The sequence below is a fragment of the Sus scrofa genome, chromosome 3, assembly GCF_054392235.1.
Source record: "Sus scrofa isolate SSC_HxYL_T2T_F1_AM1 chromosome 3, Sscrofa_HxYL_maternal_Yorkshire_Landrace_v2.0, whole genome shotgun sequence".
Lineage (NCBI taxonomy): Eukaryota > Metazoa > Chordata > Mammalia > Artiodactyla > Suidae > Sus > Sus scrofa.
The window spans coordinates 44,861,597-44,883,145 of NC_139385.1; the positions used below are offsets into that span (position 1 = coordinate 44,861,597).

A 21,549-nucleotide genomic window follows, 5' to 3' on the forward strand; every position below is an offset into this window, starting at 1 on the left:
TCTCCAGACCTCAGGTACCAGGTAGATTTGGATGAAACGGTATCTCTTGCTGCCTGAACTGTGAACGAAAGTGCAGATGGCAGGATCATTGTGCCTTGGTTGTAGCGAGGGTCACCCGTGCAGTTTCCAAGCTGATAAACACAAGCTGCTGGAGCAGCTTACAGCTTTTATACCCTGATTGGCTGCTTTGCTTCTTTTCTCCGCCTTCCAGCCTCCTTTGCCGGCCGTAGTGGTAGATGTCTGAGTGGCTGAGCCTCATTCAGGCTTTTTTTCTCGTCCATGTATAATACATTAGAGCAAAGTGTGACAGCTTAAAGCCATGTTATAACCAGGGTGAATTTGATTTAAATTACCACTCAGGAGTCATAATCAGTTTGATCTACCTAATTTTATTCAGTGTCTGATGACAGGTTAAATTAATATTTTAAGTACAGCTGTGCAGCCCAACAGTGGGTCATCTTGTCAGTGGGCAGTCAGAAGGTTTGAGTCAAGCGTGGCTCTGAGAAACAGCTTAACAATGCTTTATGCAGAGAATTTGAGTAACACAGAAAATGTTTTAAAACTAAAAACCATCTCTAAGCCCTTCAGAGTTAGTCACTGTTAAATACCTGGGCGTCCTCTCTTCCTTGCTCTGTGTACACACGTGAGCCTGTGTTATGGGGACTATGTTGTTTGTATCCTGTTTTTTAGAACTGAATGTTGCAAGAGGCACGTTTTTCCCTTGTCAGTACTGGCCAAGTTTTTGTAGGAAGAGCACTGTCTTGGCTTTAATGCCGCGTGTTGGTTTTGTGCTTTCCTTTTCCAGCTGCCTTTACATACGTTGTCTTTAGGAATGAGGCTCAGTGTCTGTAGAGTGTTAAGATGCCTCTGGGTGTCCTCAGCCCACGTCTCTGCCCCAGTGACCTGACTGAGAATACTTTACTGCCACGTGTGTTTTTGCTAGGACTTCACACAGCTCGGGTTTGGTTAGACGTCGAGCCACATGTGTTTGAAACAGTGCTATGTCTTTGGGTGCGCTTTATGGCTTGAGATTTATGGCATTTAATAAGCTGGGCAGGATTGACTTTATCCCCTCCGTCCTCTTCTTGCGGCCACGCAGGCCCCAGAAAACCCTGGGTTTGGGTCCTCCCCCTACCTCCTGGGACTCCTGTCCATGTGCGGGTTCTCCTGCCCAAGCATGAAGCCCACAGTCGGTCTGTTTCAAGAACTTGTTTAATTTTTCTGCTCCAAGGGAGAGGAAGGACAAAATTCTCTGAAATTTGAGCCTTCTTTTTTTTCTCCTTTGAGTTTTACTGGAAATAATCGAAGGCCGTGTTCACTAAAGCCTCCTTTGCACGCTCTGCCGCCTCTGCCTCTCCTTCCCCGAGCTCCTGCATGACCTGTGTGGGCGTCACCTTGTTTCCCCACTGTCCCCGCTGCTTGCTCAGTTGCATTATTTTTCAAGCGGATTGTCCGTCCGTGGAGGAGAGGGGGCTTCTTGGCCTACCAGGAGAGCTCTCCTTGTAGAGGCTTGGGGTAAGGTTTATTAAGAGCTTGGCCTTCTGTCGCATTGTAGCTGAGTTGCGGTGAGGTCTTTGTGAAGTGTGCAGGGCTCTTTTCTTAGCTTTTCCCTTCTCTTTCCTCCTCTTTTAGCATCTTTTCTCTTCCTCCTCTTTCTCCCTAGCCATTGTGGACTTGGTAAGGGTTGGCTTGGCTCAATCCTAAAGAGGCTGCTTTCCTACCAAAAAAAAAAAAAAATGTTAGGACTTGGAAGAATGAGGGGAAGTAATGGATTTAAGTTTCATCCCCTCTCGTTGGCTTGGCAGTGCGTCCTGTTGCAGGCTCTGGGAAATGGCACGGAGGCCGCAAGGCGGTGGAGGGTTGGGGGCCCATGTAGTGGGGATGGCAGGGGGCGCCCTGCAAAGTCCCAGTCTCCTCAGCAGGCAGCCAGCCGCCCCTGGGGAGCATGGCCTTAGTGGGGTCCCCTCACCCAGGGACAGGCACTCGGCCTCGTGGACTCTGATCCCAGCTGCCTCTCGTTGCCAGTCGCTGGGCCTTCAGTAGTGGGATGCCCTAGGATTCAAGGGCCGATTGTGTATAACCAGAAAAGTCCCTGGGTTTTAGGATCACCAGGAACTTTAAAGATCACCTAGTGTCATCTCAGTGCTTCATGTCTGAAGGCTGAGGAGCACTAAAGCTTAGGGGGAGCGAGAGGTCGCGGTCACACTCCTTGTTCACCACGGACTCGGGATTGGTTCCCCCACTGGCCTCGGCCTGTGCTTTCGCTTGTGAATTAAGGCAGACTGTACCTGGGAGCCGGTGTGTCTTAACCGGTGAGGAACACCGTCAGTGCTAGGGCACTGCTTTAGTTGCTGGAAGTTTCTAGAACAATTGGGCAAACACCAATGAGGCCCCAAGCTTGAGACCTTGGCAGTGGTCTGCTGTCCTGTCACCTTCTCTTTAGGAGTTTGCACTGTTCTGAGTCACATTCTGGACACATATTATCCAAGTGTGGTACCATGAGAGTCAGTAAATACCTGTACCTGTCGGCCAGTTACAATTTATTTGTCTATGGGGAGTGTGCAGACGTGGGGCCACGCTTTCCACGTTGTTCAGCAAGGTGGGCTGCTCACGCGGCCCCACCTCTTGAGCCCAGTTCTCCTATTCCCAGGTGACACAGGACAGCCGGGCAATGGCTTTGGCCTCGCGATCTGTAGAGTATTTCTACTTACTCTTTATTTGCCAAGTCGAGCTCCTGGAAGGAGTCCAAGAGCAAGCGGGTGATAGCAGACAACTGAATGCAGCCGTGCCTCTCCACGAAAACTGCTTCTCTTGGCTTTCTCCCAGCAGTGTTAGGTTGCCAAGAGAAAATGCTTTTGGCTTTCCAGATGATATGGCCACACTCTGGGTTAGTTCTGGGTTTTGTTTTTCTGTTTTTGTTTTTTTGGGTTTTTTGTCCTTGAAAAGAAAGAATACTTGTGACTCATAAATTATTTGGCAAAATTTTGCTCACTAAATGGTGTTTTTTTACACACTTCATATGAATTTTTGGTTTTATGTGTATACCAACACGTGAAGAAAGATGCTAAAAACTTGAGGTTAATAAACCTGTTGGGTTAGGTTGAAGCCACATCAAATGGAACGTTTGTTGCTTTTTCTTCGGCATCTTGCAAGTGGGAGTTGCATCAATCTCTTTTTTGGTGGGAATGGTCTTTCTTGTTCACTTCTTCTATGTTTTGATTTAAATTTCAATCCAGGGAGTTCCCATCATGGCTCAGTGGAAACAAGTCTGGCTAGCATCCATGAGGACACAGGTTCAATCCCTGGCCTCGCTCAGTGGGTTAAGGATCTGGCGTTGCTTTGAGCTGTGGTGTAGGCCGGCAGCTACAGCTCTGATTCGACCCCTTAGCCTGGGAACCTCCATATGCCACAGGTTTTGCCCTAAGAAGAAAGAAAGGGGGGGGAAACATATTTCTACAACTGGTAAGTGTGTAAGATTGTTTTGGTCACATTTATTTCGTGATTCTCTGAAAATGTCTCAGTAAAATGACAGTAATCCCCCTGGTGACCCTTCCTGTTGGAACCACTCCCCACCATCACACATTCGCTGAAAAAAAATGTTCATTTTACTATTACTCTCCACGTTCTTCTGAAAGAGTTTATATTTCGTGTAAAACAGTCCCCCAAAGCCAAGTAACAGTGTACTAGTCAGCACCTATAGCCCTTGCTACACGTCAGTCCCTCTTCATGGGGCTTCAATATGTGAATCCACTTAATTCTCTTAAGAGGAGGTGCTATTACCTCCATTTAACCAGTGACGAAACTCAGGCACAGAGAGGTTTAAGTAAATTGCCCAAGTTCACACAGCTAGCAAGTGGCAGGGCCACCCTCAGACCAGGTAAATATCGCCAGAGTCCACAATGTCTCACTGCCCCTCAGGACAAAATCTTATTTGTGGCCATGTTCTAATAAAACTTGTGTCTCGTTTTCTCAAAAACAGGCATTCGGCTGCTTTGGCCTCCGGGCCGTGTTCGCCAGTGCCTGCTCTTGGTGCACTGAGCCTGTCTCTGACAGCGGTTTCTGGAGCTCGGAGGAGACAGGGTTCTGCCTAAGCAGGGGTGATGCGCTTGTGGTGGGGGCGGCGTGAACCTCACAGCAGGTTCACTGCCAGCTGATTTGCTGTTTCTAAGCTTTCTGACCACCCTTTATATATCAACGAAGTGTCATTTTCTCCCCACCCCTTTCTCTCTCTCCCTCTCTCTCTCTTTTTTTTGGGGGGGGGGGCACACCTGCAGCATATGGAAGTTCCCAGGCTAGGGGTCAAATCAGAGCTGCAGCTGCCGGCCTATGCCATAGCCACGCCAGATCTGAGCTGCATCTGTGACCTACACCACAACTCATGGCATCACCAGATCTTTAACCCACTGAATGAGGCCAGGAATCGAACCTGCGTCCTCATGGATACTAGTCAGATTCATTTCCACTGAGGCATGACAGGAACTCCGCAGCTAAAAATTTTAACCTGTCCTATTGTCCTTAACTAAACTTATCGCTAAAGGTTATATTTTGTTTTCTTTCTGTTTCCTGACCAGCATCAGTTACACATGCACACCCTGGCAGTACTTCCTCTGATCACTCTGCTGTGTAGTGTGGTTTTAAGTGTATATCAAGATGTGAGGAAAACTGAAGAACTCAGCTTTTGAAAAAACAAGGTGTTTAGTGGGTTCATCAAAACCACATCAAACTCAGTGTTTGCTGCCACTCAGAGCATTTCCGAAGCCCTGATGGGCTGGCTCTTGGTACAGTTGGGACGTGGCAGCTTGTTTCTGGCTGTGCTTCTCCGTCCTAGGCATCCTTCCTCTTCCCTTTCCTGATAGTCTCAGCTCATCACACAGTGTGTCCCCTGAAGCTTTGGGCTCATAAATGGTTATGATCTGTGAGGGTGCCTTTCAGCAGGATGTTTGGAGTTGAAAACTGGGCACAGTTCATCTGTGAGCGTGGTTGTTGGATGAAGGTCGATGGATGGGAGTCCGTCTACGGGGACAGGCCTGCAAGTGGCAGGGGCGTGTGAGGTCCTGGCAAGAGCCAGCCCTTCCCTGACACTTGTGAGGGAAGTGCCTTCCCCAAGGATAGGCATCCTTAATCTTTAGGGGGTCTTAGGACCCCCTTTGAGAATCTGATATTGGACTTGTTCTCTCAGAAATGCACCTCCCAGAGTTCCCATTGTGGCTCAGCGGTTAATGAACCCGACTAGCATCCCTGAGGACTCAGGCCTTGCTCAGTGGATTAAGGATCCGGCAGTGCCATGAGCTGTGATGTAGGTTGCAGACACGGCTCAGATCTGGTGTTAATGTGGCTCTGGCGTAGACCAGTGGCTGCAGTTCTGATTGGACCCCTAGCCTAGGAACTTCCACATGTTGCGGGGGCGATCCTAAAAAGACAAAGAGACAAAACCAAAAAACAAAACAAAAAAAACGCACCTTGCACAAATGTGTTAGGGAGTGACTGCCCCAGCACCCCTCCCTGCCATGGACTGCCCAGCACTCCCTGGCCCAGCATCTCACCATCAGGGAGTTTGGGCCAGGAGGTACCACCTGTGGTGCCCCTAACTGCAGAGGGACTGTTTCCTACGAAGGAGCAAGAAAGTGAATACTGGGCTTCTAGTCTTGTCGAAACCCATTCTGGGAGAAACTTCATGAACAGTGTGACTTTGCCTTGACACAGCTGGCTAGTTCCTCGGTTCTCAGCTCCTCCCTTATCTGACCAGATGAGTTAGCCGAGTAGGAGATCTCCCCAGTGTTGCCATGAGCTGTGGTGTAGGTCGCAGATGCGGCTTGGATCCCATGTTGATGTGGCTGTGGCGTAGGCCAGCGGCTATAGCTCTGATTAGACCCCTAGTCTGGGAACCTCCATGGGCAGTGGGTGCAGCCCTAGAAAAGGTGGTGGAGACGATCCTCTTGTTCTTTGGGAGCCCACAGCTTCCTTGTCAGTATGTTGATCGTTGTCACGTCATGACACGAGTCGAAAAGAGAGCATCTGTCCCACGCTGAGGTCCGCAGCGGAGGCCGTTTGCAGCCCAGGGGGACCGTGGAGGCGGATGGACCAGCATCACAGTGTACCAGTGGGAACCTTGGGCTGCAGGCTGGCCGAGGCCACCCATCTAAGCCACGGGTTTGCCGGCCGAGTGCGTGTAAGCATAGTTCCTGTAGTACAGCCAGGCTGCGCTCCCACGTGTGCTGCCATGGGGCTCAGAACTGTTCAGTCCTGTAAACCGACTCCAAGTGCACGTTCTCATTGTATTCAGCCTTGCGGCACAGCCAGTGGACTGACAGCCTGGCTGGTAGCTGAGGTCCTCGCCGTGGCTGTTGAGAAGACAGAAAGGAGCCTGTTCTGCCGCCCCTCCCAGTGCCTGCTGGGTCCAGTGGTGACTCTCATCTCTGTCTGGCTTTGGTGACCAGGTCCTTGACCCCCCTGCCCTTAGGGTTGATATGGGGGTTTCTGTTTTTCGGAGGGTGGGCTGCACGATGCGGTGGGTCTCTTGAAGTGTTCATGTATTTGGATCCTGACCCAGATACTTATTGAATACCCACTGTGTTCTGGGGCCCAGGGCCACGAGGAAGGCAAGAAGATACACCCGATTCAGAATGGACTGTCACAAATATTACGACAGATCCTGCCTCAGAGTCGTGTTCTGTTTTGAACCTTCCTGAGCAGATCTGCAGTAAGTGTCTGCTCTGTCCCTCTCCTACAGATGGCTGTCACTCAACCTGCTTGCCCAGCAGCTCACAACTTCAGTAGTTTTTGGTTGATGGGCCAGGTGCTGTCACCAGAATTGCTGCAGACACTGACTTTGTTTTGTAGTGAGGCTACTATAGGCGTTGTTCAGATTGCTTTGAACTAAAGCCTGAAGACGGGTTTCCTCGTCAGGTCTTACGCCAGGGCTGCTACCTACTCCCCATCCTGTGGCAGGGGTAGGCCTCAGGATGTGGTACTGGTTTCTTTTGTTTTGTTTTTAACCTCACCTAGTTTGTTCTTCTTGTGACACCGGCGCTGTAGTTCACATGTCTTTATTTTCCCATTGAAGTGATTGACAGACAGCAGAGTAAGTGGGTTCTCAGATGATGGATGGATTGATACACTCGGTTACAAGATTGCTTTTTCACGAGTATACTTGGTAGCCCTGTAAAACATTGAATTTGTGTTTCATTATGGGAAAACTTGCCTTATTTTTGGTACTTACTATAGTTAACTTTTCCTCTTTTCCAAGATTGGTCCTGGTTCTGAGAGAATAGAGTGAAAGGATATTTTAGCATGTATGGGTTGTTGCTGAATGAGACAGTATGCGTATTTATTACATAGGCTTTAATTTGTTCATATATTATATAAATTGACCATTAACTGAACAGTTGCCTGTTTCTACTATTCTACTTTTTTTTTTTTTTTAATTTTCCCACTGTACGGCAAGGGGGTCAGGTTATCCTTACATGTATACATTACAATTACATTTTTCCCCCACCCTTTGTTCTGTTGCAACACTATTCTGCTTTTTGAATTTTATTGAAAACATTACCTGGTGGTTCTATAACAGCCTTCAGCAAAAAATCTGACAAACTTCAGTTGAAAATAAGCAAAGTTCATGGAGTTCCCATCGTGGCGCAGCAGAAATGAATCCAACTAGGAACCATGAGGTTGTGGGTTTGATCCCTGGCCTCACTCAGTGGGTTAAGGATCTAGCGTTGCCATGAGCTGTGGTGTAGGTCGCAGATGCGGCTCGGATCCCATGTTGAAGTGGCTGTGGCGTAGGCCAGCGGCTATAGCTCTGATTAGACCCCTAGCCTGGGAACCTCCATGTGCCACGGGTGCGGCCCTAAAAAGACAAGACAAAAAAAACAAAACCAAAAAACAGAACGAAGTTGACTAAATTGTTATCAAGTAACTATTGGGAAATTAGAAAAACTATGTTAGGTTTCATCAAGTGGAATTAGACAAACGTCTTGATTTATACTATTTTTATCATGAGCATTTGTACTAAGCATGAGTTAACTAGACTTGGGAATGTTCAGCAGGTCAACGGAGAATAGATACAGACAGGAAATCAGAAATCTAGAAATCTCTAAAAGTGAAGGACTTTTACTCCATCCTGCAGGCTGGGACTGGAGGGCAGCCTTCCAGTCCTGCCAGGCTCTGCCAGGAGATAGTTGGGACCCGGGGGCCACTTGGCTGATGGAGGGTGGCCTGTTGGAGGACTGTCCTTGCTTGGGCGTCCGTCAGCTCTCATGTTAAGGAGGGCTGGCCCTGGAGCAGGGAGCTGAGCCTTGGTCTTGGCTCCTGGTCCCACAGGGCTCACGTTGGCTTATCTTTGGAATGTATTTGTTGTCACAGGCTGAGGGTGGGGTTTTTCCGCTGGTTTTTACATGCATCGTGGTCCCTGAGCTGGCCACTGCTCACCTGCCCTCTGCGATTTTGACTTTACCTTGGTTCTTGCCCCATGAGGATTGCAACCACGATCCTCCTGAGGTTTCCTTCACTGTGGGCTGGCCGGGAGGAGAAGGGGAGGACAGATTTCCTGATGAGGTCTGTCCATGCGCCACAGCACGCCAGTGCTTTGTCCCGGAGGCTCACCGGGCAAGTAGTGGCCCACTGACCAGACCACACACTCACTCGGTTTCATCGTCCAGATAGTCTCAGAGCCTTAGACGGTTTTAAACAGTTCTGGCGAACTTGAGCCCCACAGGTCCCCTTTGGGCGCTTGCTGACCTCTTGGAGTTTACTTGCCTCTCCGCACTCGAGGGCTGCCTGCCTTGGGCCGTTCCCTCGCCTTTCCCGCCTCCCAGCTGCCGCCCACTTTGGTTCATCAGTCCTGGAAATTTCCAAAACGGCGTTGACTTTTCTTGTTTGTCACGTTGGTGGTTATAAAGAGCAGGATCCATGCCAAGGAGGAAAGCAGCATCCAGGCTCGCTCCGAACCGCGCTTGGCTCACGGCGGGTGCGTGGCATACGCTGGCCGACTGAGCACGGACTCCGGAGCATGAATGGATGCATGTGCCCCCGGATATTTGGTCCTAAGTAGAGAGATAGGAAATGAAATTTAGGAAGTGGAAATTAAAATTATGTTTTTCCCCCTAGATTCTTGGGCCTCTGAAAACAGTGTTTGAGTTTATACAGTAAAACAGAAATTCTGTAAGAACTGTTACATGGAGTTAATTCAGTATAACACTTTCTGAAAATAGAAATTTTTGCTTCAGTTCTGAGTTTCAGATGACAACTTCTAGTTGAGACTAAGAAATGTCCTTTATGTGGAGTTCCTGCTGTGGCACAGTGGGTTAAGAATCTGGTGTTTGCCACAACTGTGGCTCAGATTCAACCCCTGGTCTGGAAACTTCCATATGCCATGGGTGCAGCCGTCAAAAAAAAAGAAGTTGAACCTATTTAGTGGGGTTTGTTCAGTTTACTTGGGTAAAGAGAATAGGCCAAAGTGGCAGCTGGAATGTATTCACTTTCAAAAAGTGAGAAATGTCAACTGTGAGGGAAGCCACCAGTGCACATGAAAATGCCAGAACAAGATCTTTTTGGTTACAGTGGTTTGGTTTTATTTGTGTTTTTGCGTGGACATCTCATCAGAAAAGGGTTGGTGTATTGAGCAGTGATTGGTTTGCAGTGTGGGATTTCGGAACAGAAAGAAATAATGCAGTTGTCTGGCGCCAGACTCTCCCCTTGCAGGCGAGCTAAATTGAGGTCCCTGGAAGGAATGTGAGCTGCCCAGTGGGAACAGGTTGCAATTAAAATAAGGCTTTACTAAGGAAAACTTCAGACGTGTGTCACATTAGAAGGACTGGTGCAGCAGCCCCCACACCTGTCCCCTGGTGAGGAGTCCTGATGTTTGGCCAGGCGTTTTTCACCGACACTACCCCCTCGCCTCTCTGGGTTATTTCACAGCAAAAGCCGTTGTGTCATTTCTTTGACAGTATTTCTCCTGTGCATTTTGAAGGAATGGAAACTTAAATCTGTCTGGGGGGCGGGGTGGCTGAAAGAAACTATTTACAGAGTAATTAAGGGTTAAACTGAAGGAGCTCCCCTTTGCCAGTGATCCTGGAAGGTTTTGTTTTCCAGATGATTTCGTGTGTTGCGGTGGGGACTAGGGTGGGGACTAGGGCCTGAGCTGGGGGTGAGAGCACTGGCTCTTGGGGTGACACTTAGGAGGGGCAGATGGGGTTGCTGAGAGCGGCTTCTCTAGTCTGTAGTGTTGGAGCAAGTTGCTCTGTTCATAAGCCTCCCTGTGAACCCTGAGGATGAGCCTTTAATGTACAGTCGAAAGGGAGGTTTCACAGGAAGTGGTGGTTTTGGCTGCGATGGGCCAGAGTGAGCATTTCGTATGCGGTTGTGTCCCAACAGCTCATGGCGCTCTCTTTGTTTCAGATGGGAATGGCTGGTAACACAAGTCCATTTGGACAGCCCTTTAGTCAAGCTGGAGGGCAGCAGATGGGAGCCCCCGGCGTGAACCCCCAGATACCCGGCAAGCAGAGCATGGTCAACAGCCTGCCTCCCTTCCCTGCAGACATCAAGAATGCTTCGGTCACCAGTGTGCCAAACATGGTGAGTCGCCCTTGCTTGCGGGCTGTGGGTCTGCAGTGGGTCATGAGTGACGGGACAGCAGCCCGTGTCCTTGCGAGTACACTCTCGGGGAGTGTCATTTTCTGCGATGAGCTGCCGACAAGAGGGCCAGTAAAGCCGATGGGGCCAGGTCTCCCTTCGTGGAGGGAGTTCGTGTCTGTGAGTCCCTTGTGCTTTGCTCCAGAGTCACCATCCTGATTCAGTCGTGGGGCCAAGACGCCGGCAGACGGGCTTTTCCACACTTGCTGTCTGTGAGTCGCGGCGGGCGTGGGCCTTGTGTCGGTCGCCCGGAGGAGAGCTGTCGGCAGAGGGCTATACCACGTTGCTGCCATGGCCCCTCCTGTCGGGCTTGACACGCGGTTTCGCCTGTCCACCTTCTCCCTGAGGTTTCCCACCTCAGGACAGAAACCATCCTTAGAACGGATCCCCCTGATGAACCCAGAGCTTAATGGGGAAAATAGCTCCTTTTGTGCCGCCCAGTAGAACTTCCTTTAATTCCAGCTGTGAAGAGTAAGCACCGCTTCGTCAGACCTTGCCGTGCGCCCACGTGCTCGCTGCGCGTGCACAGCAGCTGCTTCCCCCCCGCCAGGCAGCAGCTCAGGGCCCCGGGGCTGCCAACTCTCGTCCTCCCGGCCACCGTTCCGTCTTCCCCGGGCTGCCGGCCGCGGAGCTGTGCAGGGCCGTGTGGGAAGGCTCAGGGGAAAGCCAGGAGGTTGTGTTCAGAAAAAGGTTTTTGTCTTCTGACTTTTTAAAAAACTTTATTGTGAATATTTGTTGTAAAGATATCACAGAATTCCCGTATCCCCAGGACCCACTCCCTTGGTGTTAACATCTTGTTTGTTTGTTTGTTTGCTTTTTAGGGCTGCACCTGAAGCATATGGAGGTTCCCAGGCTAGGGATCCAATTGGAGCTGCAGCTGCCGGTCTGCACCACAGCCATGGCAACGCCAGATCCGAGCCACGTCTGCCACCTACACCACAGCTCATGGCAACACCAGAGCCTTAACCCACTGAGCAAGGCCGGGGATCGAACCCACAACCTCATGGTTCCTTGTCGGATTCTTTTCTGCTGCACCACGATGGGAACTCCCGATGTTAACATCTTATATAATGTTGATACATATGCCAAAACTAAGAAGTTGATTGCTTACAGTTCTTGGAAGTTTTGAGGCTGTTGGGAGCAGGAAAACTTGGGTCTCTTTCTCTTTGTTTTTGTTTGTTTGTTTGCTATTTCTTGGGGCTGCTCCCGTGGCATATGGAGGTTCCCAGGCTAGGGGGCGAATCGGAGCTATAGCCACCGGCCTACACCAGAGCCACAGCAACACGGGATCCGAGCTGAGTCTGCAACCTACACCACAGCTCACGGCAACACCGGATCCTTAACCCACTGAGTGAGGCCAGGGATTGAACCTGCAACCTCATGGTTCCTAGTCGGATTCTTTAACCACTGAGCCACGATGGGAACTCCTCTTTGTTTTTGATAAAAATCAGAAAACAGTGATTCTGAGGTTCCCTGCTCAGGTTCACTGTCTGCTACATTCTTCCTTCTTAAGAAAGAAAGGGCAGAGGAGTTGTGCTGTGGCGAGTGGGTCTAGAATCCAACTGCAGCAGCTTAGGTCGCTGCAGAGGTGCAGATTTGACCCCTGGCCTGGTGCCATGAGCTAAAGGATCTGGTGTTGGCATAGCTGCAGCTTGGATTCAGTACCTGGCCCGAGAACTTCCATATGCTGTGGGTGTGGCAATAAAAAAGAAAGAAGGTAGGAATTCCTGTGGTGGCTCAGTGGAGCCAAATCTGACTAGTATCCCTGAAGACGTCGATTTGATCCCTGACCTCACTCGATGGATTAAGGATCCGGGGTTGCTGTGAGCTGTGGTGTAGGTTGCAGGTGCGGCTCAGAGCTCAAGTCGCTGTGGCTATGGGGTAGGCTGGCAGCTGCAGCTCCACTTTGACCCCTAGCCTGGAAACTTCCATATGCTTCAGGTATGGCCCTTTAAAAAAAAAAAAAAAGACCCAAAAAGAAAGGGTAGGGTAGGGAGTTTCCCGGTGACTCAGTGGGTTAAGGGTCTGGTGTTGTCAGTGCAGCAGCTTGGGTCACTGCTGTGGTGCAGGTTCAGTCCCTATCCTGGGAGCCTTCCGCATGCTGTGGGTATGGCCACAAAAACAAATAAAGGGTGCAAGTAGTAAGGTCTGTTCTCGGAGTTCCCGGTGTGGGAGTTCCCATCGTGGCACAGCTAGAAGCCATGAGATTGTGGGTTCAATCCCCAGCCTCACTCAGTGGATTAAGGAGCCGGCATTGCCATGAGCTGTGGTGTAGGTCACAGATGTGGCTTGGATCTGGCATTGCTGTGGCTCTGGCATAGGCCAGCAGCAACAGTTCTGTTTAGACCCTTAGCCTGGAACCTCCATGTGCTGTGGGTGCGGCCCTAAAAAGACCCCAAAAACAACAACAACAACAAAACGGTTCTCAAGCTACTTGAAGTTTTTGCTTTATTTCTTCTTATCATCTCTGTGTAGCTTTCCTGGAACTGCTTCTCTCCTTCCAGTAATTTTTGTTACAGGATTGCTCTGAAACCAGTTGGGCAGACCTAGACCTGAAACAAAGCCCACTGTTCCTTTTGGGGGCACCTCCGAGCCCTGGGGCTGCAGGCCGGGATCCCTGCTTCTTGCCTGCCTTTCCTTTACCAGCCTCACTGGGAGGATGGTAGGCTGCACTTTGGTGCTGGCGATTGTCACCTGAACTTGCTTAGTGACCTGGAGCACATTTTGGCTTCAGAGTATTCATGTCGGCTTTTCACAGACATCCTGTGTTTTGTCTTCTGGAAAACCTTGACCTCACATTTTCTTCACGTTTTTCAAAACTTCTCTAGCCCCACTCTTCCAGCCTCTCTCCTTTAGCCGCAGCACATTCCCTTCCCTGCGGGCTCCCCTGCCTGCCTCTGTGGCTCCAGGGGTCTGAATTCCCAGGAGTGGTGTGTTTGTCAAAGGCAGGTTGAGACTGGACTGGAGAGGCTCCCTGCAGTGTGCCCTGCCTGCAGCCCTGTCTAGGGCAGGGCTTCTCTCTCCTGCAGCACTGTTGACGTTTGGGTGGGATCTTTCTCTGGTGGGATCCGTCCTGCGTATTGGGGGATGTTTAGCAGTCTCTCTGGCCTCCCCACTTGCTGCTCATCGTGCTCCTGTCCAGTCGTCCCCAGGTGAAGCCCCTGCTCTGGGGAATGGCTCAGGGAGGCAGTAGCAATACATCTCACCCCTCCGACGTGACAGCCAACAGATAATGCCAGTTCTCTCCCTCTCTCCCCCGCGCCTTGGCCTTAGCAGGACAATGTGGTAAACTGGGGATGTGTGTTGGTTTGTGGGAGCTGCACTGCCTGCCTGGCCACCAGTTTCCCACGGGCAAGGGTCTGCTTCATGAGAGGGCTGCACCTGGTGCCTTTGCAGTGAGGTCCTCCGATGTTCCCCCACGGGGCATAGGGCAGCTTGACCCGATCACAGCCTTCACACTGGGCCCAGCCCAGAAACCATAGGGACGGACAGAAGCAGGGCAGCTAAGAGACATCATCGTACCTCCCGTTTTGCAGATGGAGGAGGCTGAGCATCTCTGAGGGCTTCGGGTTTGTTCAGAGCTGGGTAGTCTGTTTGCAAGGCCCAAAGCTCTTTTGTTTTTGTTTGTTTTGCTTTTTGGGGCTGCACCTTTGACTTACGGAAGTTCCCAGGCTAAGAGCAGAATTGGAGCTGCAGCTGCTGAGCTAACAGCAACGCCAGAACCTTAACCCACTGGGAGGCCAGGGATGGAAGCCGCATCCTGATGGATACTAGTTGGGTTCGTTACTGCTGAGCCACGAGCACTCGCCTGAAGCTCTTTTGCTGTGTCCTGGCATGACGCTTGAGCAGCCCTGAGTCCTCTGGGATGTGTTCATACCACTCGTTGGTGATTCCTCAGACATGCTCTGTGGTCTTTGTTGAATGTCGTAAATTGTACTTGACCACTTGGCGTCCATAGATTTCTGCACAGTGAGGGAAAGCAGTTACCAAAGATCTAGGCCGATTTAGTTAAAAACAACATTTTGGAGCTTTGAATATATTTTTGTTTTTTCTCATGCTTTGGGGGTGGCCTTTGGAAGCCCAGCTGGATTTGCTGTGCCGAACCGTTGAGCTCAGGACTCCGGTACCAAATCACCTGGGGCCCTGGTTGAGCCCAGTCGTTGGTCAAGGGGCTCGTTTCCCTCTCCTCTCCTAGAGGATTCCAGCCTCACTGGGTGCTGTTGAGAAAGCAAAAGCACGTGCCATTCCTTTAGTTGACCATTCGCTGAGCCCAGGTGCGCCCGGAATGCAGGCGGGTGGCACAGAGCTCACCCCTCTTTCATCGCTGGGAGGTGTCGTGATGGAAAACAAGGGATTACAAATGACCTAACTGACAAATCCAGCCCCAGCAGGAATGAGTAGCACACAGAGGTTGGGGTTGACACAGGGGCCTCCTTAGACGGAGCCTTCAGAGAAGCCTCAAGTAGGGGATTGAGGGGCAAGATGGGGAGGATGAGTGAAGGCCGCGGAGCCCCCAGGGTGCTGGCTTGGGAGGAACTGGCCGAAGTCCACGGGGAAGGTGAGGCAACGCAGGAGGGTGGATGTGCAGGTGGATCTTGGGACCGTCAGCAGTGGGCACTGTCGCCTGGGAGGTGTAGGTGTGTCCTGTAGTCATGGAGACGGTGGAGCCCCACACTCTGTGGCCACCCTCTGGGATGTGCTGCCCAGAACCCTGAAAGGCTTGGAGCCCCTGTGCAGATAGGGTCCTTGTTGAGGCCGTATGTATCTCAGGACAGATGGGACACAGAGCACATCCCTCTGCACTCTCGTGCGGGTCTCATCGCAGCTCTGCCTTGGGCCGTTTCATTTGTAGTTTCTTAAACTTCTACAGATTTTGAAGCTTCTTAAAACTTTGCTGTGTTACTACGTTGTATTTCCTGATTCTAAGATGCACTTTTTTTTTCACATTGTAGCATCTTTGAAGGCAGGGCGTGTTTTAGAAACAATTGTTTTAGATGCAATAAAACACCGTATGCATATTGTTTTATTTGTTCATAACTTGGGTTACTAAGAGTGACAGCTATTGAATGATGAAGAAGAGCAGGGTTTGGCAGGGGTGCAGTGTGGTTGTCTTTCTGTGGCCTGGCATCAAGCTCCACCTGGGCTGCTCAGAGACGGGGTTTGCCTTCGAGTGTTGGGTTGGTGGGGGGTGGGAGTTGTTCCAGGGCTGTCCTCTGGAAGAGGAGGCCACCTGATTCCTGGTGACGTTGGCCTTCTTGCTCAAGCTTGGAGTTGGGCTCTCTACCATTTTCACCTGAAAAAGTTCTAACCCAGAGCAAGGGAGCCTTTGTAGGAAGGAGGGGGATGCAGCTGGGGCTGGATTTGTCGGTTAGGTCATTGCTGACCTATCTTGTGGGTCCAGGATTGGTCGTTGTTGTTGTTAGGTTTGTTTGTTTGACTGCACCCATGGCATGCGGAAGGAAGTTCCAAGGCCAAGAATCGAACCCGTACCATAGCAGTGACAACACTGTCTTTAACCACTAAGCCACCAGGGAACTCTGGTCTGGGGTTGTTTTTAAAGGAGCTCTGTTCGAAGTGGGGCACATCTTGGGCTTATCTAATCTGAGAAAGTTTGGTGACCGAAGGAGCCTCATGATCAGGTTCTCTCACCGTCGCCCATGGGGCTCCCAGAGGTGGTATCCTGCAAGGGTTATTGCCAATAGAACGTTCCTATGGCTTGGAGGTTTTTTGTTTTGTTGTTGTTTTGAGAAAGACTAAGAACTGTCTTGCAGAGACGTCCCCATTCTTCAAGTTGTAGCGGAGGGAGTTCGTCAGGAGTGCTGCTCATTAAAACCACTCACGAGAGTGATGTTAGGATTCGCTTTGGTCATGTCTCAGAGAATTTTAACTTGGAGGCTTTGGACAAGTGCCCAGGCCTTTGCCGATGATGTCTAACCAGAAGTAAAAGTGTGGCTTGGTGCGGAGCTCTTCTGCAGAGGAGGGTTGCGGAGTGGTCTTCTGTGTCCTGCCTGTCCTGCCGGCCTGACTGGGATGTGGGACAGTGCCATTGGCACGTGTGTGTGGCGAGCCATCAGCTACAGCCCTTCCAGGGCACGCTGTGTTTCTTGGAGTTAGTTCTGTCTGTGTCTCAGACTGTCGGTGGAGCCACTGCATCAGGGTGACTGGTTCCTGGGCCTCACCCAGCCCTGCTGGTTCAGAATCTCTTAGAGGAAGGGTGAGGAACCTGTCTGTCACTATTATTTGTGAAGCCTTCGTTTTTCTTTCTCAGCCCACCAGTGTCTGCCAGCCACCTCCCTCTACGGCAGTTCAGGCTGATTGCCAAATAGACGAACTGGTTCTTTACTCCTGCACTGGAGTCTGCAGTTTTAAACGAGCTCCTCCGGCGGTTCTGCCGTAGGTTAGTTTTCGAGAGTTCCTGTCCCTTGCAGTGTCAGTGACCTGATGCCCAGCTGCCCCGTGGTGGACTGGGCTACTTTGTGGGTCTTTGTGTCCACCTCAGTACTTCAGAAGCTTTCCTCACCTCCCTTCCCCCTGTGTGTCTTATTTTCTCATAATTTTCTGTCTTCCACATCCAGTTTCAGATCAGGGAGAGATCAGGATTGAAACTGATGGAGCTTTATGACCCCAAGGTCTTTTTGTCATCTTTGATTGGCTCATCTCACAGCTTTAGTGGCCCTGCAGAGATACTGATGTCTCTGCACCACTGTACACTAGCTCCCTGTACTTCACAAGCATGAATTGAAAATTACTGGCTGTCTAGTATTTCTCTCTAGCCTAGGACTAGGGAGAGTGCTTCTGGCAGCTCTTCACCATGAGAGTCGTTCCTGTAGAAAATCACTCTGTGGCCATGAATTAGGCCCCATGGTTGAACTGGAGAAAGGGACAAGGATGGGAAGTAAATGCTCGCCTACAGTTACTAGTCGTCCAGATGGTTTGGTAATTTTAGGAGTTTGCCTTCCTTATTCTCATCTTACTGCCTCTACCTGTAACTTGAAGATCTCTGAGAAAATGTTTATGCAGAGCTTTTGAAGAATAACTTTTAGTCTAAAATTCTTGGAGTTCCATGATGGCTAAACAGGTTAAGGATTCAGCATTGTCACTGCTGTGGCGCAGGTTTGATCCCTCGCCTGGGAACTTCTGTATGCCATGAGTGCAGCAAAAAAAAAAAAAAAAAGGAAGGACTCAGTAGACAGCACATTTAATGAGTCTGGATGGAGATAGTCATAGCTACTCAAGATGTAGAAGCAATACCGTATCTGAAGAGTCATGAACCACAGCAGTCTTTTTATGGCCACAATTACCCTAATTAATTTCTTTTTACCTTTTCCACAATTTTCTGAAATAGCTGTAAGGCTCAAGTTACCAAAGATTAATTTTTCAGTCAAATGATTAATTTGCCAAGTTATCAAGAACTTACTGTAATAAATGTTCTTGAAGGATGTTTTCATATAAATAGATGGTTATGATGATTCTTCACCATTATCAAAAGTCTTCAAACAGTAAATGCTGGCGAGGGTGTGGAGAAAAGGAAACCTTCTTACGCTGTTGGTAGGAATGTAAATTAGTACAACCCCTATGAAAAACAGGAAGGAGAGGCCTTAGAAAACTATAACGAGAACTGCCATATGATCCAGCAGTCCCACTCCTGGGCATATGTCCAGAGAAAACCACAATTCAGAAAGATAGATGCTCCCTGGAGCTCCCTGGTGCTACAGCAGGTTAAGGACCTAGCGTTGTCAATGCTGTGACTCTGGTTACTGCTGTGGTGCAGGTGTGATCCCTAGGCCAGGAACTTCTGCGTGCCACAAGCACAGCCAAAAAAGAAAAAAAGAGGAGTTCCCGCCATGGCACAGTGGGTTAAGACTCCGACTGCAGCAGCTCAGATCTTGCAGAGTGAGCGTTTGATTCCCGGCCGGGTACAGTACGTGTAAGCATCCTTGGCTTTGCTGTGGGTTCAGCCATGGGGAAAAAAAAAAAAAGATACATGCATCCCAGTGTTCATTGTAGCACCTTACAACAGCCAAGACATGGAAACAACCTAAATGTCCATTGACAGGAAAATGGATAAAGACCATTTGGTACATGTATACAATGAAATATTACTTAGCCATAAAAAGAATGAAATAATGCCATTTGCAGCAACATGAATGGCTAGAGATTATCACACTAAGTGAAGTAAGTCAGAGAAAGATGTGTCTATGTTATCACTTATATGTGGAATCTAATTTTAAAATGATACAAATGGGAGTTCCCATTTTGGCTCAGTGGTAATGAACCTGACTAGTATCCATAAGGACTTGGGTTCGAACCTTGGCCTTGCTCAGTGGGTTAAGGATCTGGTGTTACTGAGCTGCCGTGTAGGTCACAGAGGAGACTTGGATCTGGCGTTGCTGTGGCTGTAGGGTAGAGCGGCAGCTGCTGTAGCCTGGCAGCTACAGCTCCGATTTGACCCCTAGCCTGGGAACATCCATGTGCCACGGTTCAGCCCTAAAAGGACAATAAACAAATAAATAAAATGATACAAATGTAATTATTTACAAAACAGAAACAGACTCAGAGATTTCGAAAACAAACTTAAAGTTACCAAAGGGAAGATGTTAGGGGGGAGGGATAAATTAGGAGTTTGGGATTAATATATACACACTTCTGTATATAAAATGGGTACCTGTGGAGGAGGGAGTGGAAGCAAACTGTAGCATTTGGAGTGGATAAGTGATGCGATCCTGTAGCACAGGGAACTGCATCTCGTCCCTTGTGATGGAACATGATGGAGGTTATTGTGAGAAAAAGAATGTATGTATGGCTGGGTCACTTTGCTGTGCAGCAGAAATTGACAGAACATTGTAAATCAAGTATAATACAAAAATGTTTTTTAAGAAAAGGGAAAAAATTAGTATCAGCTATTAGAAGGAAACTTAATTCAGTATCCTATGTTACTGAACAAAGTGAAGTTGATGAACAGAATTTAAAATGTTTAAGCAGGTGGGGACCAGTGTTGAGACCAAGAGGGAGTAACTGAACGTCTTGGCATTATACGACCTCTGTAGCGCTGGATTTTTGAAAACTATAAGCCCGTATCCCTTTGGGTAATTTTAAAAGTTTCAGAAAATAAAAATTTTTAATTTGAAAAAAAAGAAAGAACAGATAACCTACTGTTCAGCAAAGGGAACTCTACTCAGTAATCTATAATAAATTCTGTAGTAATCTGTATGGAAAAGTATTTGAAAAAGAATGCGTGTGTGTATCTGTATAACTGGATTCACTTTGCTGTACACCTGAAACTGACACAACATTGTGAATAAACTGTCCTCCAATACAATTTGGGGGGAGGGAATTATTCCTTAAAAGTTGTTGGTAGGTGGATGATCCTCATGAACCAGCCATTCATTCGGTACGTGGGCTCGGTGCCATTAAGACCCCTTGATTCCGTTGAGACCTGCCGGTCCGGTGGGCCTGTCACCCTGGCTGTCGGCGCAGATGTGCGCCTTCTAGCTTTTCGGTTTCTTTGTGCAGTTGCATTTGGCCACTCACTCCTCCTCTGCGGCCAGCAGCCAACTCTCTGGGTTGGAGGGTGACTTTAGGGCAGGGAGGGTCTCTCTAGTTTCCGCTTGAGTCCAGTGTGGTTCTGCCTCAGGTTTTCTTTCTTGACTTAGCCCTTTGTTTTCTGCTGTGAAATCGCAGGGTGTCTGATTTGGAAGATTGCTTAGAAATCATTCCGATCCAGCTTGCTCATTTTAAGTTATTTCTCTATTGAATTTAAATCTTAAATTGAAAGGTAGGCTCACCTTTTAAAAATCAACAAACACCAAGCCGAAAGAAAACACAAGGAGCATTCTGTCTAAACAGCGATTTCTGTTTCTTACTAATTGATCTATATCATCTCAGAGGTGATTTTCACTTCTTCCCAATTTGAGAGCTGTGTGCATTTAATGAGCATTTTCTTTATTTTATGACTCCAAAGCTTTGTGTACCCAGCTGTTCTAGGGTCCTTCTGGGGGAATCAGAACAAGTGAATATTGCAGAACAATCCTTTGTCCCACCTGGTGTTTGCTTTTGTGTCATTTTCTGACACAGAGTGGAGGTTGGGGAGAAGTCAAGTTTCCAGGCGGGCCAGGGGAAGGCTCTCAGAGGCGTGTGGGTCTGGACTCCATCGTAAAGTGGAAGGTTTGGACCAGGTGAATCCTGAAGGACCATCCTCAGGAACCGCAGCCCGGCATGTGCTGGGGCAGTGGTGATGTGGTAGCAGGAAGGACTCTCAATCCCCGTACTGTCTTTTTTTTCTTTTCAGGGCCACAGGTGTGGTATATGGTAGTTCCCAGCCTAGGGTTCGAATCAGAGCCACAGCAACAGGGGCTCCAAGCTGCATGTGACACCTACCTCACAACTCACGGCAATGCCAGATCCTTAACCCATTGAGCAAGGTCAGGGATCGAACCCGCAACCTCTTAGATACAATGAGAACTCCTCTCCAGTTTCAACGTCTTAGTGTTTGCACTTTAGAGCCCTTTGGGGACATTATAATCTATTTTTGGGCCCTTCATGGAAAATAACTTCTTTTTCTAGGGAGAAGACTATGATAAACTTTATTATATGTACTCCTTGTGCACATCCGTGATTACCTCCTTAAGACAGAATAGAGGGCATTTTATAAATGGGGTTGGAGAATTCGCTGGCGGCCTGGCAGTTAAGGATCTGGAGTTGTCACTGCCGTGGCGCAGATTTGATTGTTGGCCCGGGAACTTGAATGCTGCGGGCTTGGCCAAAAAAAAGTGTGGCTGCTTCTGATTACTCAAATCTATGTACTAATCCTAATAAAAATACTTGAAACTCCTTTAACAATTAAGAGATACATAGAATAAATATAAAATGTTTACCTTTTAAGGTCATTTGATGGACAAGGGTATAATAAATGATGGTTGA

The 21,549-nt window shown here is 49.0% G+C and overlaps 1 protein-coding gene across 2 annotated transcripts in view; it reads left to right on the plus strand.

Moving 5' to 3' along the window:
- The window catches only part of CREBBP (CREB binding protein), a 141,837-nt gene that overhangs the window by 50,962 nt on the left and 69,326 nt on the right, over nucleotides 1-21,549 (plus strand). The window contains exon 3 of one of the 2 annotated variants that reach the window (XM_005662184.4): nucleotides 10,396-10,572. The exons of the other annotated variant lie outside the window; for it this stretch is intronic. Coding sequence (XP_005662241.2) covers nucleotides 10,396-10,572 — 177 coding nt within the window. The remainder of the gene's footprint in view (nucleotides 1-10,395; nucleotides 10,573-21,549) is intronic. 2 annotated transcript variants of the gene reach the window in all.